Raw genomic sequence first — 13,591 nt, 5'->3', positions numbered from 1 at the left:
ATACACCTCTTTTTAAGTAAATATATTTATTTACAATCCCAGCATCTGAAATCAAGAATCTAAAAATAAAAGTCTAAAGTAAAGAAAAATAAGCCAGGCTTTCTTATACCACTGCAGTATTTTAGATGCATCGGAGTACAACAAACTCAAAAGAAAAAAAAAATAGTGTTTTATTAACTACCACACTGTTATAATACACTTTAAACGTACAATAAGGTAGCCTTTTATCTGAGGTGGTCTTAAAGATAACAAATGAACAGAATTCAACTTCCTGAAATAGATGAACTGCTGTAGTTGTAGGTACATGTAGGAAAAGTGTAGAGCTCTTACAAGACCAGCAATGTAATTTTATTTTGTACATTTTTAATTGAAAATATAAACAATAATTAAAAAATAAAAAGAAAATACAGCATAATAAAAAACATACATTTCTCAATTAAATGTATTGGATACATATAAATTTTAAGGGAAGAAGCAAAAAAAGGAAAATGGTTGATATTTAAGTGCAGACTACCTAGATTAAAAAAAAACTTAAAAAAATATCATAAAGCCTCTAGTTTCTATGACTAATATCCATGTGGTTGGAGTATTGTCACTGTGGAAGTGATTTTGTTATGTTTGCATATGTTATACTTTATTGGTAATTTACAACGATGGCTTTTAAGGCCCTGGCAGACATATTTTTTTTTTTTGGAACCAAGATTGAATTTAAAAAAAAAAAAAATTCTCTGCTAAGACGCAATACACCTTATTATTATTTTTTGGTCCTCCAAACTTCAGGAAAAGGGGTAATTCACTAGAACATTTTACCACCCAAATGCTTCAACCTACACATTTTAAACTTTTTTAAAAACATCGGTTATATTGCCCAACTTCATTATTGAAAGAATATTAACAAGACATTATTTTGGCAAATTAAATCTTAAACATGGCTTTTCAACAGGATTTAAAAGGTGACTATCCCTAAAGGTCCATGTTAAAATGTAGTTTTCAAAATCTTACAAGAGTAATGCTTAAAATATTGTACAGTTAACCTAATTAAAATAATTAGCTTCAAAATGACAAATTGATAAGCTAAGTAAAGCCTACACTATGTAACATTTGCTTGGAAACTTGATTTGTCAGTTATGCATAATAAAAATTCCAGTCATCAAGAAAATTACAAAAATTTATAACATGATTTCTTTCACCCACCAACTTTTTTATCTTACAATAGATAAATACCAACAGTTTCTCATTTTTACACTAAACCACACAGGATTGATGCATTTGGTTAGACTACCATTCGCATTGTTAAATTCAATTTTCTCTTTATATAACTTGGTAAAATTTCATTTCTTCTAGATTCCAAAAGTACCTACAAAATCCATGCAAATTTTACCATTTTTAATATACTATGGAATATCATACAAAGTAAGGCATTTCAGTGTCATGTATAACCAAGTTACTGTCAATCCAAAAATTTTTGCACATCAATAAAAAGATATCTAAGAACTTAGGAACAATATTCTTCTCACTACTGTATAAAAATAACCACAATGAATAAGTATTTGTGTAATATTTACTCCATTGTCTCATTTCCAGAAACTGTGACAAGCTGTAAAGGTATTTCAGTGTTGGTAAGGATGTCCTGATTGCTGGTGGCAGAAGTATTGACAGTTCCTATCCCTGACACAGACCCCTGTTGAATATTTGCAAGGATAAGTGTTGTTCCTCCTGCAGTAATCAAGGTATCATCTCTTCCAGCTTCCACAGATGCGAGCACTGTACTGCTAGAGTGAATGACTTTTTTATTTTGATGTGTTTTAATATGTTTGGCAAGGTGGTCACTTCTCATAAAGCGTTTTGAACATTCTGGACAAACAAACTTCTTCTCACCTGGAAAGAAAAGCAGTAACTTACTTTTAAAATTCCAATTTTTCAGATTAATACGGTCTCTCCTAAAACAAAGGGTCTATTAAAACTGTACTGGTTTCATGAGCTGCCCCGTAAGAGTTCCCTTGTAGAAGTAACTCTACTCAAAATATTTTCAATATGTTTGATGAAAACATACTGTATGATGGACAGTTTAATATTCAAACAAGATTTTAATACTCAATGCTAAGAATCTTAACTGAAACCTGTTAAATACTTCTTAAAACCATCTGTGCCACTTATTTAAAGTCTATATTCTTTTAAAAGACATTATTATGTCATATCATATTAGACCTTCAATAATTGTGAATTCAAATAAGAATCAGAATAGCTGTAGATTAAAGCAATGACAGAGTGCGCATTCAATGATATTAAATTCAAGAATAAAGGAGATAGCTAGCTGAGCATCAAGGGCAAACTAACATAGCAAAGTCTATTGTTTATTAAAATAAACATGTTAACACATGCTAACCCTAGCTTATTTTCCAGCTTAAATAAATCCTCAAAACCAAAAAACACAAAAGACACTGACCCTCCATGATGTTCAAGACCTGCTATGCAAGTTCACAGAAGAAAAGGCAAACAGCCAACCTAGCAGACTTCCTCCAAGCTCTAAGGCAGTTAAGTCTAATAAGCATTTTCTCTTCTCTTCAGATTACTTATGTGGAAGGGTGACTTACAGGTAACTGACCTGTTCAAATTTCTCCTACCTAATTCATCCGGCTTTCTATGTCTCAGACCTATTAACATATAAGGATCATGTAAAAATGCTTACTTTCGGGGACTTTTTGGATAGCATTGGAAATGTAATTGAGGAAAATACCTAATTAAAAAAAAATGCTTACTTTCCCCTGTGTCACCCCTAAGATAAAGTTCTCACTTTCAGCAATATACCACCATTTTTCTAAGGAAGTTTTCCTAAAGTCTCTTTTGAAACACCAATCAGAAGATACGTCTCAGCACACACTATCAGGAAATGCATTACACATTACACCACTAACCTAAGCCACTATGTTTATTGAGCACTCAGTAACAAAGATTTAAGAGGCATTATCTTGTAAGTTCAAATTCTCTCTTTAATCTACCCAATTGGGTGATAAAATAACTCACTTATTTGATCAGACTTTTCTTCTCCATATACATTATTCTTTTTCACAACCTACTGAGGAAATACCATGGGGAAAATTCTGTTGAGAGCCATTTTAGGGTCTACACTCCAATCACTCAATGTTAATATAACTTTCTCTCCCGAGCATATTCAGCACAAATGTAACAGAAAATCTTGCTACTGGTATACTCTTTTGGTAGTTCCAAAGAGGTTAGTTACTCTCATCTTCTGTCTTTTTAATAACAAGAAACAGAACTAAAACAAGCAGAAAACCTAATGTGCATATGCTGCCTCAGACTTGAACTCATCTTGTATGACCTTTAAAAGGCAATTAATAGTTGGGAAGCAAGAGACAATTATCTGCTTAACCTAATAGAAAACTGAAAGGAATCTAAATGGATCAGACTTCAAAACCCATGTTGTTTCCTTCCTTAGCCATGTTCCTGTTAAAGCACTTTCTCACACTGTCACTTTTCAGTTCTTCACCACTACATAGAGACTGATGGACACTCTGATCATTTACTGTTTGCAGAAGAAACTACACTGCATTATGTTAGATTTCTCTGAGTCAGTCCTATACCCATCTCACACAATCACCGTGACACTGTACACAGGAAATGTGATGAGCTTCACTGAAATACCTTTTATTCACATACAGTATGTTTTCAACAGAAAAGATGAAATGTCAGAATTTAGCAGAAGATTCTATTTGCTAGCATAATAAGCAACAGCAAATAATGTAAAATTTGTCAACTGACAATACAAATATGCTTTGAGACATTCAACATTAGTCATTGAATCATAGTCATTGAAGCCAACCCAAATCTACATAAACTAAAAACTATTCCACAACAAAGTATACACTGGTTTGTTCTTTAACATTTAGTTACTGACAGTAAATTTTTGATATACTTAATCCCATTTTAAAGATCTGATCAAGAAAGGTATGCTGAAAAACGTCAAGTATGTTCTATAGCCTACATTTCATTTTGTCTATTAAAACTATTAGAGACTAGGGATGCAACTTAGTGTTCTTAGTAAACAGGAGTTTAATCCCTAACGAGAAGAGGAGGAAGGAAAGGAGAAACATAAAAATATTAGTAACCTGTATGTGTTCTTCTGTGCCTCTGTAATTCATCACTTCGTGTAAATCTTTTACCACAGAACATCCAGTTACAAATAAAAGGGCGCTCCCCAGAATGCCAACGCAGGTGTGCTCTCAGATGTGAGGTCTTCCCATAGACTTTACCACACCCCGGTATATGACAAATGTGTTGCTTCTTTTTCCCAAGATTGGTACCTCTAAAAAAAAAACACAGAATAATATACATTTATATCAAAGGATTCAAAACCATTTATGCCATATAGCTTCTTGAATTTCAAACAGGAAATATTATCACCAACATATCAGAAACCAAAACCATTTTAAGTCTACTTAAGTGAGAGTTAAATGGCTTTTATACACACAAATTTAATGTATTAATTTTATCCCAGAACTGACTGTTGTCTGATATAGCTATATTCAATAAAAATACAACTAAAAGGACACTTTACACAAAGAATGCACAATAAAGCTATTAACTATCCCATCAGAATCGTTCGCAAATACTATGCACAGAACCAATTCAATTAATAGTATAGGAAACTAGTTTTATTCAAAGTCATGATGTCAGATATAATTTTAATAATTTATTATCCAAAGAATAATGTACAAAAACTCATCACAGGTACAATTAGAAGGTAGATAGACAGTTATGCTTTTAAATTAACATAATTTAAGAATATATAAGTACTCGAACGGTCACACCCTGGCATACACTGATTTGGAGATCCACATTTTTAAAAATTAGCTAAAGCTAAGTTAACTTTCCTAGTATCCCACACAACAAATACAAATCAAAATTGTCTTTACTGTTAAAATCTTCCCCCAGAAACCATGCAGACACCCAAAATTATTCACAAAAAAATCATTTTCTCTACAGAGGATAAGTTGACATTACACTTAAGTATTTGATACAAAGGACAGTTTGGGAGACGTTCTTAGATGAGTGAACAGAGTCATCTTAGTTTAAGAAAGAAGAAACTTTTTGGATCCAGAAACTGTATTTCAATAGCATTAAACACTACAAAAACATTTCTTGAAAACAAAAATTGGATTGTCACTAAATTATCCTTTTTAAACCATGACTTTTTGGACATAATTATCAAAACTACACCATTCAAACTTTACAATGTTTCTCTAAGATTTAACCAAAAAAAGGAAAGGAAAAAAAAAGCTACCTTTAACCCCTCCCCCCAACTCCCCTCCTCCCTCAACTCAGTCTAGTGTAGCCTGTAAACTTTCCACAGTCACTAAGTCCTCAACACAATATACCTATCGTTTTTCAAACTTCACTGGAAAAATGCATATTCCCCCACATTTATATTTTAATGTACTCACACTCAGTAGCATGTGAAATTGCCATAGGACAAACAGTGCTAAACGGTGCAGTGCTGGCTGTTAGGTGCCATAGGTGTTCTGAACAGGGAGACATCAATGTGGGCTCCGGTAGTAAGAGAAGGCTTCGTGGAGGAGGTGGGTAGGATTTAGATAGAAAGGAGGGAAGGCATTCCAGGCAGAGGAATAGCATAAGCAAAGACAAGGAGGAATCATGCTGTTGTCTCAGGGCATGGATGTCATATCTAACACATTCTAGTTCCTGCTCCAGTCCACCCCCGATTGCTAAGTCTCTTTAAAGAGCTGAGTTGAGAAAAACAGGTTTTTTTCTGGCTTATTTTCAATGCTCAAGTCTTTCCATTAGTTAGCTTTTTAAATTTTGCTTTGCTCTTAAGTAGACCTAAGAGAAAGAACAATGTCTTTATTGGTATAAATATTGCGTTCACCATAGCAATTTCACAGGAAACCCAACTCAGTTCACTCATGACTTCACATCCCTCTGCTAGGCTACCACTTAGGTAAAACAGTGGGATTTTATGAACTCAAGGTGTCATTTTACAAACTTAGCAAAATTTAGCCTGAACACCAACAAAATACGAGGCTGACAAACAGCAACAAACTCGGGTTCTCAAAGCACTGAGAAAAACAGCAAGGAACTTGTTTTTTTTCTGTTGAATTGTATGCCAAACGAAGATTAGTCATTAAAAATGGGACATGCGCTGGGCGTGGTGGCACACGCCTTTAAATTCCAGCACTCACGAGGCAGGGGCAGGCAGATTTCTGAGTTCGAGGCCAGCCTGGTCTACAAAGTGAGTTCCAGGACAGCCAGGGCTATATCCAGAGACCCTGTCTCAGAAAAACAAAAACAAAAACAAAGGGACATGCACCTAAGGGGGAAAAAAATCAAGTTGCATACTACTATACCACAATTTAGGGTAAATGCTTAGCTTGCTGGAGTCCAAGTTAGTACCTAAAGAAATCTGACCCAAGGAAGACCTAAATAGACCATATGTTCTCACGGCCAATCCTATGAAGGAAGGGAAAGAGGCCTTCAAGTGCAATCATGTTTCCATCCTGAACACAGTAATACCCAGTATATAACCCCATGTAATAAACAATTTGAAATTTCTGTTTCTGACTGCCTAAATGTGTGCCCCAATAATTCAATGGCAACACAGGATTAATCCAAAATCTGGACAGAGTTAAGCAAAGTTCTAAGAACTACTGCCTGTTTTGCTTATGGTGGCAGAAACACAAGCTGAAAAATGCTGACAAAACAAACTTTGCAAAATAATTTATTGGATTGATGCTAAATTCATGCAAAACCCATGAAACAATAATGCCTTTAGGTCATTTTTTCATTATTACAACTGTTTCTTCAACTACACTGGTTCTACTATATAAAGACTGGCTAACTGAACAACTTTAATTTCTTTTATTTAAACCTATTATTGTCTATGTGAGTCCTTTTCCTACATGTAATATGTACACTACAAGCATGCAGTGACCACAGAGGCCAGAAAAAGGTATTTGGCTCCCTGGGATTCTATTTATGGATGTTTGTAAGCTGCCATATGGGTGTTGAGAATAAACCTGGGACCTCAGGAAAGAGTCAATGCTCTGAATTACTGAGACAATATTTTCTTTTATAGTTGGCTCCAAAAAAAAGTAAACAGAAGTTCTCTAAAGATGAATGAAATTAGTCTTCTAAAAATACTATCTTATCCATTTATGTATATAAATGTATATATTGAGAAAAAAGCCAATATTCTGTCTTTAAAAATAAAAATCTTAAGTTGCAGAATGTTCTTAGACTATGTTAATGCTTCTAATAATTAGACACTATTTATACAGTAGGTCTATTGCATTGATACTTATTGAATTCTGCTCAGATCAACTCTTAACTACTATCCTAAGAACCTTGGTATTTTTTACCACTTAAAATTAGTACACTACTAAAACAATGTAGTTAAAACAACAAACAAACGTTATCAGAGGACTTACTTTCTCCAATTTCAGGCATAGGTAATTTTTTGCCTCTAAAAAACCCTAACTTGTTTTGTTGTTTAAGAATGTCTGTTACTTGTAAGCGAGCTCCTTTACTCACTCATAGAATACATCCTGCGGATGGATCAATAACAGAAAGCAACGTAGAAAGAACTGAGAAAATACACTGTGTGTGAAAGTACACATAAATTAACAGTCCCACAAGACAGGCCATTCACAAAATAAAGTTGAAAAAGTAAGTCCTGGAAATGTTCAATCTTACCTCACCAAGCAATAAAACAGATACAGTAAAATAAAATAAAAACAGAATAAAATAGCTATTCTTGCCTATCAAACTTTAAAGCTTTTTTTTTTTAAAAGTAAAAAGTAAGAAATGGTGACACATAAGCCGGGCGTGGTGGCGCACGCCTTTAATCCCAGCACTCGGGAGGCAGAGGCAGGCGGATTTCTGAGTTCGAGGCCAGCCTGGTCTACAAAGTGAGTGCCAGGACAGCCAGGGCTACACAGAGAAACCCTGTCTCGAAAAAACAAAAAAAAAAAAAAAAAAGAAATGGTGACACATGGTATAACTAAGACACTGCTAGTGTTAGGGAGAAAGTAGGACAGCTATTTAGCAGACAATGCCTTTTGACCCAACAATTCTATTTCTGTCAACATACACTAACAAGACAATCAGACAGATGTGCAAGGACATATGTGTGAGGATTATCAAAGCCCAAAGGATAAAGTTAAATTATTATTTATCCACATACAATATATTATACATAGAATAAAAAGTGACACAGATCAGACTTAGAAATACGGCCACAAAAATTTACAAGAGACATAAACAATGAAAATAAGATGATTCTACTTTAAAATATATGTAATATTGCACAAAAATATGGTGGTTAAACCCTGAGGTAGTGTATTATTTGTGGGACTTTTTGTGTTGGTCTCTTAATTTTGGGGCTATGTTAGTTTAGCAAATTAATTTAAATTAATTAAAAATGTTTAACTTTAAAATGTGAAGCAAGGCCAAGCATTGAACCCCAATTAGATGTAATGGATCTTGAAAGTACCGCTAAAAGAGAGTAAATTTCAGAAGAGTTACTGCCTATTCAGAGTTAAACATTCAGTATAAATATCTAAAGGTCGGCTTCAGAAGCAGATCCTCTGAGTTAGCAACAAAATGTAAGGTTACGACTTGGAACTATATAAAATGGGTACAAAATCCAGTTGTAAAATGTTTTAGGGGTTTTTTTCTCCCTTCTAACTCTTCAGACATGGTCTTACACTATAGCTCAGGCTGGCCTCAAACTAGCGGCAATTCTCTCTCACTGACTGCACATGTGCGTTTAAGTAATCCACCTATGTGTGACACATATGTACCACTTGTAAGAACATAGAAATGTTAGCAGCTATCAGTCCCCTTCCCTTTTTGTGGTTTTTGGGCCTCACTGAGAAATATCTCTGTCCTAGTCATTATTGTTGCAAATGAACTGATCAAAGTACAAATCAATCTATAGGATCAACCAGAGAGCTGAAAAATAATCAAGTTTATAACCATAAACGTTCGTATATAGTAATGCTGTTCTTCAGCACATTCTGCATACTTAAGTAGTACACAGGAGAAAGGCATTGTAGCCTTTCACAATAATGACTAGAGATTTGGTTAGCACAGCTTTATGATTCTGTCTTTGCTTCAAAACTGGACAAACAGATACTCAGACTATTGAATCTAAACAGAAATGTCATTGTCATTATGACGTAATCATGCCTGTTCAATACTTTACAACTTAATCTCATCTTGCTTGATACCAACACTGCTATCCAGTTTCTTTTTGCTAACATTTGACTAATCTTTTTTTTATCCCATTTTCAGTAACACTGTACCAATCGTTTGAAATATTACTTATAATAACATCAGGATGGCTTTTGTATATTTTATGATCTAAGTCCATCTCTTAATAAGCTTACTGTAGCTACATTTAAAGTAATCACCAACCATTCTGAGCTCATTCCTATTACAGTGTTTTTGTTTTGATATATATATCTTTTTAAAAAAGAATGAGGTAGCCGGGAGTGGTGGCACACGCCTTTAATCCCAGCACTTGGGAGGCAGAGGCAGGGAGATTTCTGAGTTCGAGGCCAGCCTGGTCTACAGAGTGAGTTCCAGGACAGCCAGGGCTATACAGAGAAACCCTGTCTCGAAAAACCAAAAAGAATGAGGTAAAATACTACGTGGTTGCTTTCAAAACAATAAATCCCCATCATTAAAGCCTTTCATCCCCAGTTCTGTTGAAAATTTAAGTATTTACACTTATCAACTATTTGTGAATTTCTTACTTTTATATAGCATTCTCAAGCTGTAATTTTTTTCTCAGTATTTAGACCAAACTTATTGCTGGTTAGCAAATAGGCTAATAAAATGGGGCCTATAAAATTGCACCTGTTAAATTCTTTTAAAGACTAAGCAAATTTACTTTAAAGGGCATTTTTTTTTTTTTTGGTCTAACTTCGGACACTCATACAGTCACTCACCCAAAATGATCATGTATTGAATAATTTATCATAATTAAGTGACATGGCATGCAATATTTTAAAAATTAGGGTGATATTAGCACTCCTTAAAACAACAACATGTGGTTGATGTATGCATACCTCCCACCACCTTCTTTACAGTTGGGACAGGTGCAAGCTACCCTCCGAAGTCTTTTTCCTTCTTGATGTTGTTGGTCCCCTTCTTCATCTACCACTTGTACTCGTAAGTGTGTTAGGTCATTGGTATTCAGTGTAGAATCACCACTGAGCTGCCACTCTTCAGGATCAGGTTCCTCTTCCTTGATCCTAATATCTAAAGATAAAAAGAGGAGCGGCACACATACATGAGATGGAGCCTACTGCTTTAAAAAGACAAACATTAGTTTCAAACTTTTCTATGTTAGAGGATTACATAAAGGAAAAAAAAGCAACTATTTGTAAAGCATATTCATTTTCCTTTCAAAGATATATATATAGTTTTTAACAATAATTTCAGCAGAAGATGGAATATGACTAACAGTAGAGCTTACTTTAAAAAAAAAAAAATCCAGTAAGAAATGTGAAATTTCAAATATAGTTGATCAATTAGTCAACTGAGGTACCAGGGGGAGGGATGGGATCTTGGGACCTCACAGCCCTTTTACTTTTTCCGTTTTAATTTTTTATTTTGAGACTTGTTATGATTAAGATTCCCAAGCTGGTCCTGAGCATGCAACCCTCCTGTGTCAGCATACCACGTGTCTTTAATATCTAAAACTTGTAGCCACTCTCTACATAGGTACCATATGAATGTAAAGGAACGCATCCACGGGGGTAGGGACAGACCTCAGTCAGTATACTGCCCTGCCTCAAAAGGATCAGATCCAAGACCCACAGAAAAGTTGGGCACTACAGTACAGTGTCATGAGGGTAGGGACAACATCAGACTCAAGAGATTCTGCCTCAAAAAGTAAGATATACAATTGAAGCAGACACCCAAGGTCAATTGCCAGCCTCCATGCAAGCACTCGGGGGCTGAGGGACAGACAAACAGATACAGAACGTGCAACTGCATTCATTTTTATAGTTTAACATACAAACTCAAGCTTTAAAGTCAAGGATTACTCAAGTACTTAAAATGGCTACAACGTTGCTATAGAAGGATGTATGGAAGTATGTGGCAGTTTGTGCTTTATTATAAACCAGACTGGAAAGCAAAAAATGTGTTATAAAGTTCTTTACATATCAATAGCACAATAATGCATCATCTTTCTTTTTCTCTTTTTTCCCCCTAAGACGGGGTTTCTCTCTGTGTAGTTCTGACTGACCTGGAACTTAGTCTGAAACCTGGTAGGCCTCGAACTCAGAGACCCAGCTGCCTTTGTCTAAGTGCTGGGATTATTAAAGGCGTTCAATCACCATCACCACCACCACCTGAACCAATGTATCATTTTCTAAGTGAATCTATGGCAACTACATTTTCTGCAACCCAAAAGCGTGGTTTTAAAATATAATGTTGGAGACTGCATTAGTTAGGGAAGCAGAAACCGGCCTGAGTAGGACCACAGGCCTCATCCGGCTGGATCAGCGCCAGGGTAGCGGGAGCGCAGGGTTGCCTGACACCCGCCAGCTACCCACGACCCCCGCCGAAGGATTTTGGGACTGCTGGTGAGTGGAACACAGCTTCTGCTCCAATCCAATTGCGCGGGACCTGAGACTGCATTAGTTAGGGAAGCAGAAACTGGCCTGAGTAGGGCCACAGGCCTCACCCGGCCGGATCAGCGCCAGGGTAGCGGGAGCGCAGGGTTGCCTGACACCCGCCAGCTACCCACGACCCCCGCCGCAGGATTTTGGGACTGCTGGTGAGTGGAACACAGCTTCTGCTCCAGTCCAATCACGCGGGACCTGAGACTGCTCTGGTTGGGGAGAGAGAAATCCGGCCTACATAGGGCCACAATCCTCTTCCGGTCAGAAAAGCACCGGGGCAGCTGGGGCGCAGGGTCGGCTGACACTCACCAGCTACCCACAACACCCACCACAGGATCTTAAGACTTCTGGAGAGTGGAACACAGCTTCTGCTCCAATCCAATTGCACGCGGGACCAGAGACTGCATTAGTTAGGGAAGCAGAAAAACGGCCTGAGTAGGACCACAGGCCTCTTCCGGCTGGACCAGCACCGGGGTACCATCAGCTACCCACGACCCCCGCCGCAGGATTTAGAGACTGCTGGTGAGTGGAACACAGCTTCTGCTCCAATCTTTAAATAGTGACAACGATAACAACTAACCCCAGAGATTACCAGATGGCGAAAGGTAAACGTAATAATCTTACTAACAGAAACCAAGACCACTCACCATCATCAGAACCCAGCACCCCCACTTCACCCAGTCCAGGGCACCCCAACACACCGGAAAAGCTAGACACGGATTTAAAAGCATATCTCCTGATGATGATAGAGGACTTCAAGAAGGACGTTAATAACACACTTAAAGAAATGCAGGAGAACACTGCTAAAAAGGAAGAAGACAAAAAAGAGGAAGCACAAAAATCCCTTAAAGAATTGCAGGAGAACACTGCTAAAGAGTTACAAATCCTTAAAGAAAAACATGATAACATAATCAAACAGGTAGAAGTCCTTACAGAAAAACAGGAAAACACATCCAAACAGATGATGGAAATGAACAAAACCATACTAGACCTAAAAAGGGAAGTAGACACAATAAAGAAAACCCAAAATGAGGCAACACTGGAGATAGAAACCCTAGGAAAGAAATCTGGAACCATAGATACGAGCATCAGCAACAGAATACAAGAGATGGAAGAGAGAATCTCAGGTGCAGAAGATTCCATAGAGAACATCGGCACAACAATCAAGGAAAATGGAAAATGCAAAAAGATCCTAACTCAAAACATCCAAGAAATACAGGACATAATGAGAAGACCAAACCTACGGATAATAGGAGTGGATGAGAATGAAGATTTTCAACTCAAAGGACCAGCAAACATCTTCAACAAAATTATAGAAGAAAACTTCCCAAATCTAAAGAAAGAGATGCCCATGAACATACAAGAAGCCTACAGAACTCCAAATAGACTGGATCAGAAAAGAAATACCTCCCGACACATAATAATCAGAGCAACAAATGCTCTAAATAAAGATAGAATACTAAAAGCAGTAAGAGAAAAAGGCCAAGTAACATATAAAGGCAAGCCTATCAGAATTATACCAGACTTTTCACCAGAGACTATGAAAGCCAGAAGATCCTAGACAGATGTTATACAGACACTAAAAGAACACAAATTCCAGCCCAGGCTACTATACCCAGCCAAACTCTCAATTAACATAGATGGAGAAACCAAAGTATTCCACGACAAAACCAAATTCACACATTATCTCTCCACGAATCCAGCCCTTCAAAGGATAATAACAGAAAAAAACCAATACAAGGACAGGAACCACGCCCTAGAAACAACAAGAAGGTAATCCCTCAACAAACCTAAAAGAAGACAGCCACAAGAACAAAATGCCAACTTTAACATCAAAAATAACAGGAAACACCAATTTCTTTTCCTTAATATCTCTTAATATCAATGGACTCAACTCCCCGATAAAAAGACATAGA

The 13,591-nt window shown here is 36.5% G+C and overlaps 1 protein-coding gene across 3 annotated transcripts in view; it reads right to left on the bottom strand.

The window, feature by feature from the left end:
- Positions 1 to 677: 677 nt before the first annotated feature.
- The window catches only part of Sp3 (Sp3 transcription factor), a 52,942-nt gene continuing 40,028 nt past the window's right edge, over positions 678 to 13,591 (bottom strand). For 2 of the 3 annotated variants that reach the window (XM_021154401.3, XM_085834784.1), the window contains 3 exons: positions 10,110 to 10,302; positions 4,128 to 4,324; positions 678 to 1,878 (listed from right to left, as the gene is read on the bottom strand). In XM_021154401.3, the coding sequence (XP_021010060.1) occupies positions 1,562 to 1,878; positions 4,128 to 4,324; positions 10,110 to 10,302 (707 nt within the window). In that variant the 3' untranslated portion in view covers positions 678 to 1,561. Of the gene's footprint in view, positions 1,879 to 4,125; positions 4,325 to 5,462; positions 5,585 to 10,109; positions 10,303 to 13,591 lie in introns of those variants that run through there. The other variant, XM_085834785.1, reaches the window with a different exon arrangement.

This window comes from Mus caroli, unplaced genomic scaffold (assembly GCF_978045245.1).
Source record: "Mus caroli unplaced genomic scaffold, Mus_caroli_1 scaffold_2, whole genome shotgun sequence".
In the NCBI taxonomy this organism is placed as follows: domain Eukaryota; kingdom Metazoa; phylum Chordata; class Mammalia; order Rodentia; family Muridae; genus Mus; species Mus caroli.
The sequence above is the reverse complement of the archived record's forward strand: the minus strand, read 5'-3'. Positions and strand labels throughout refer to the sequence as shown.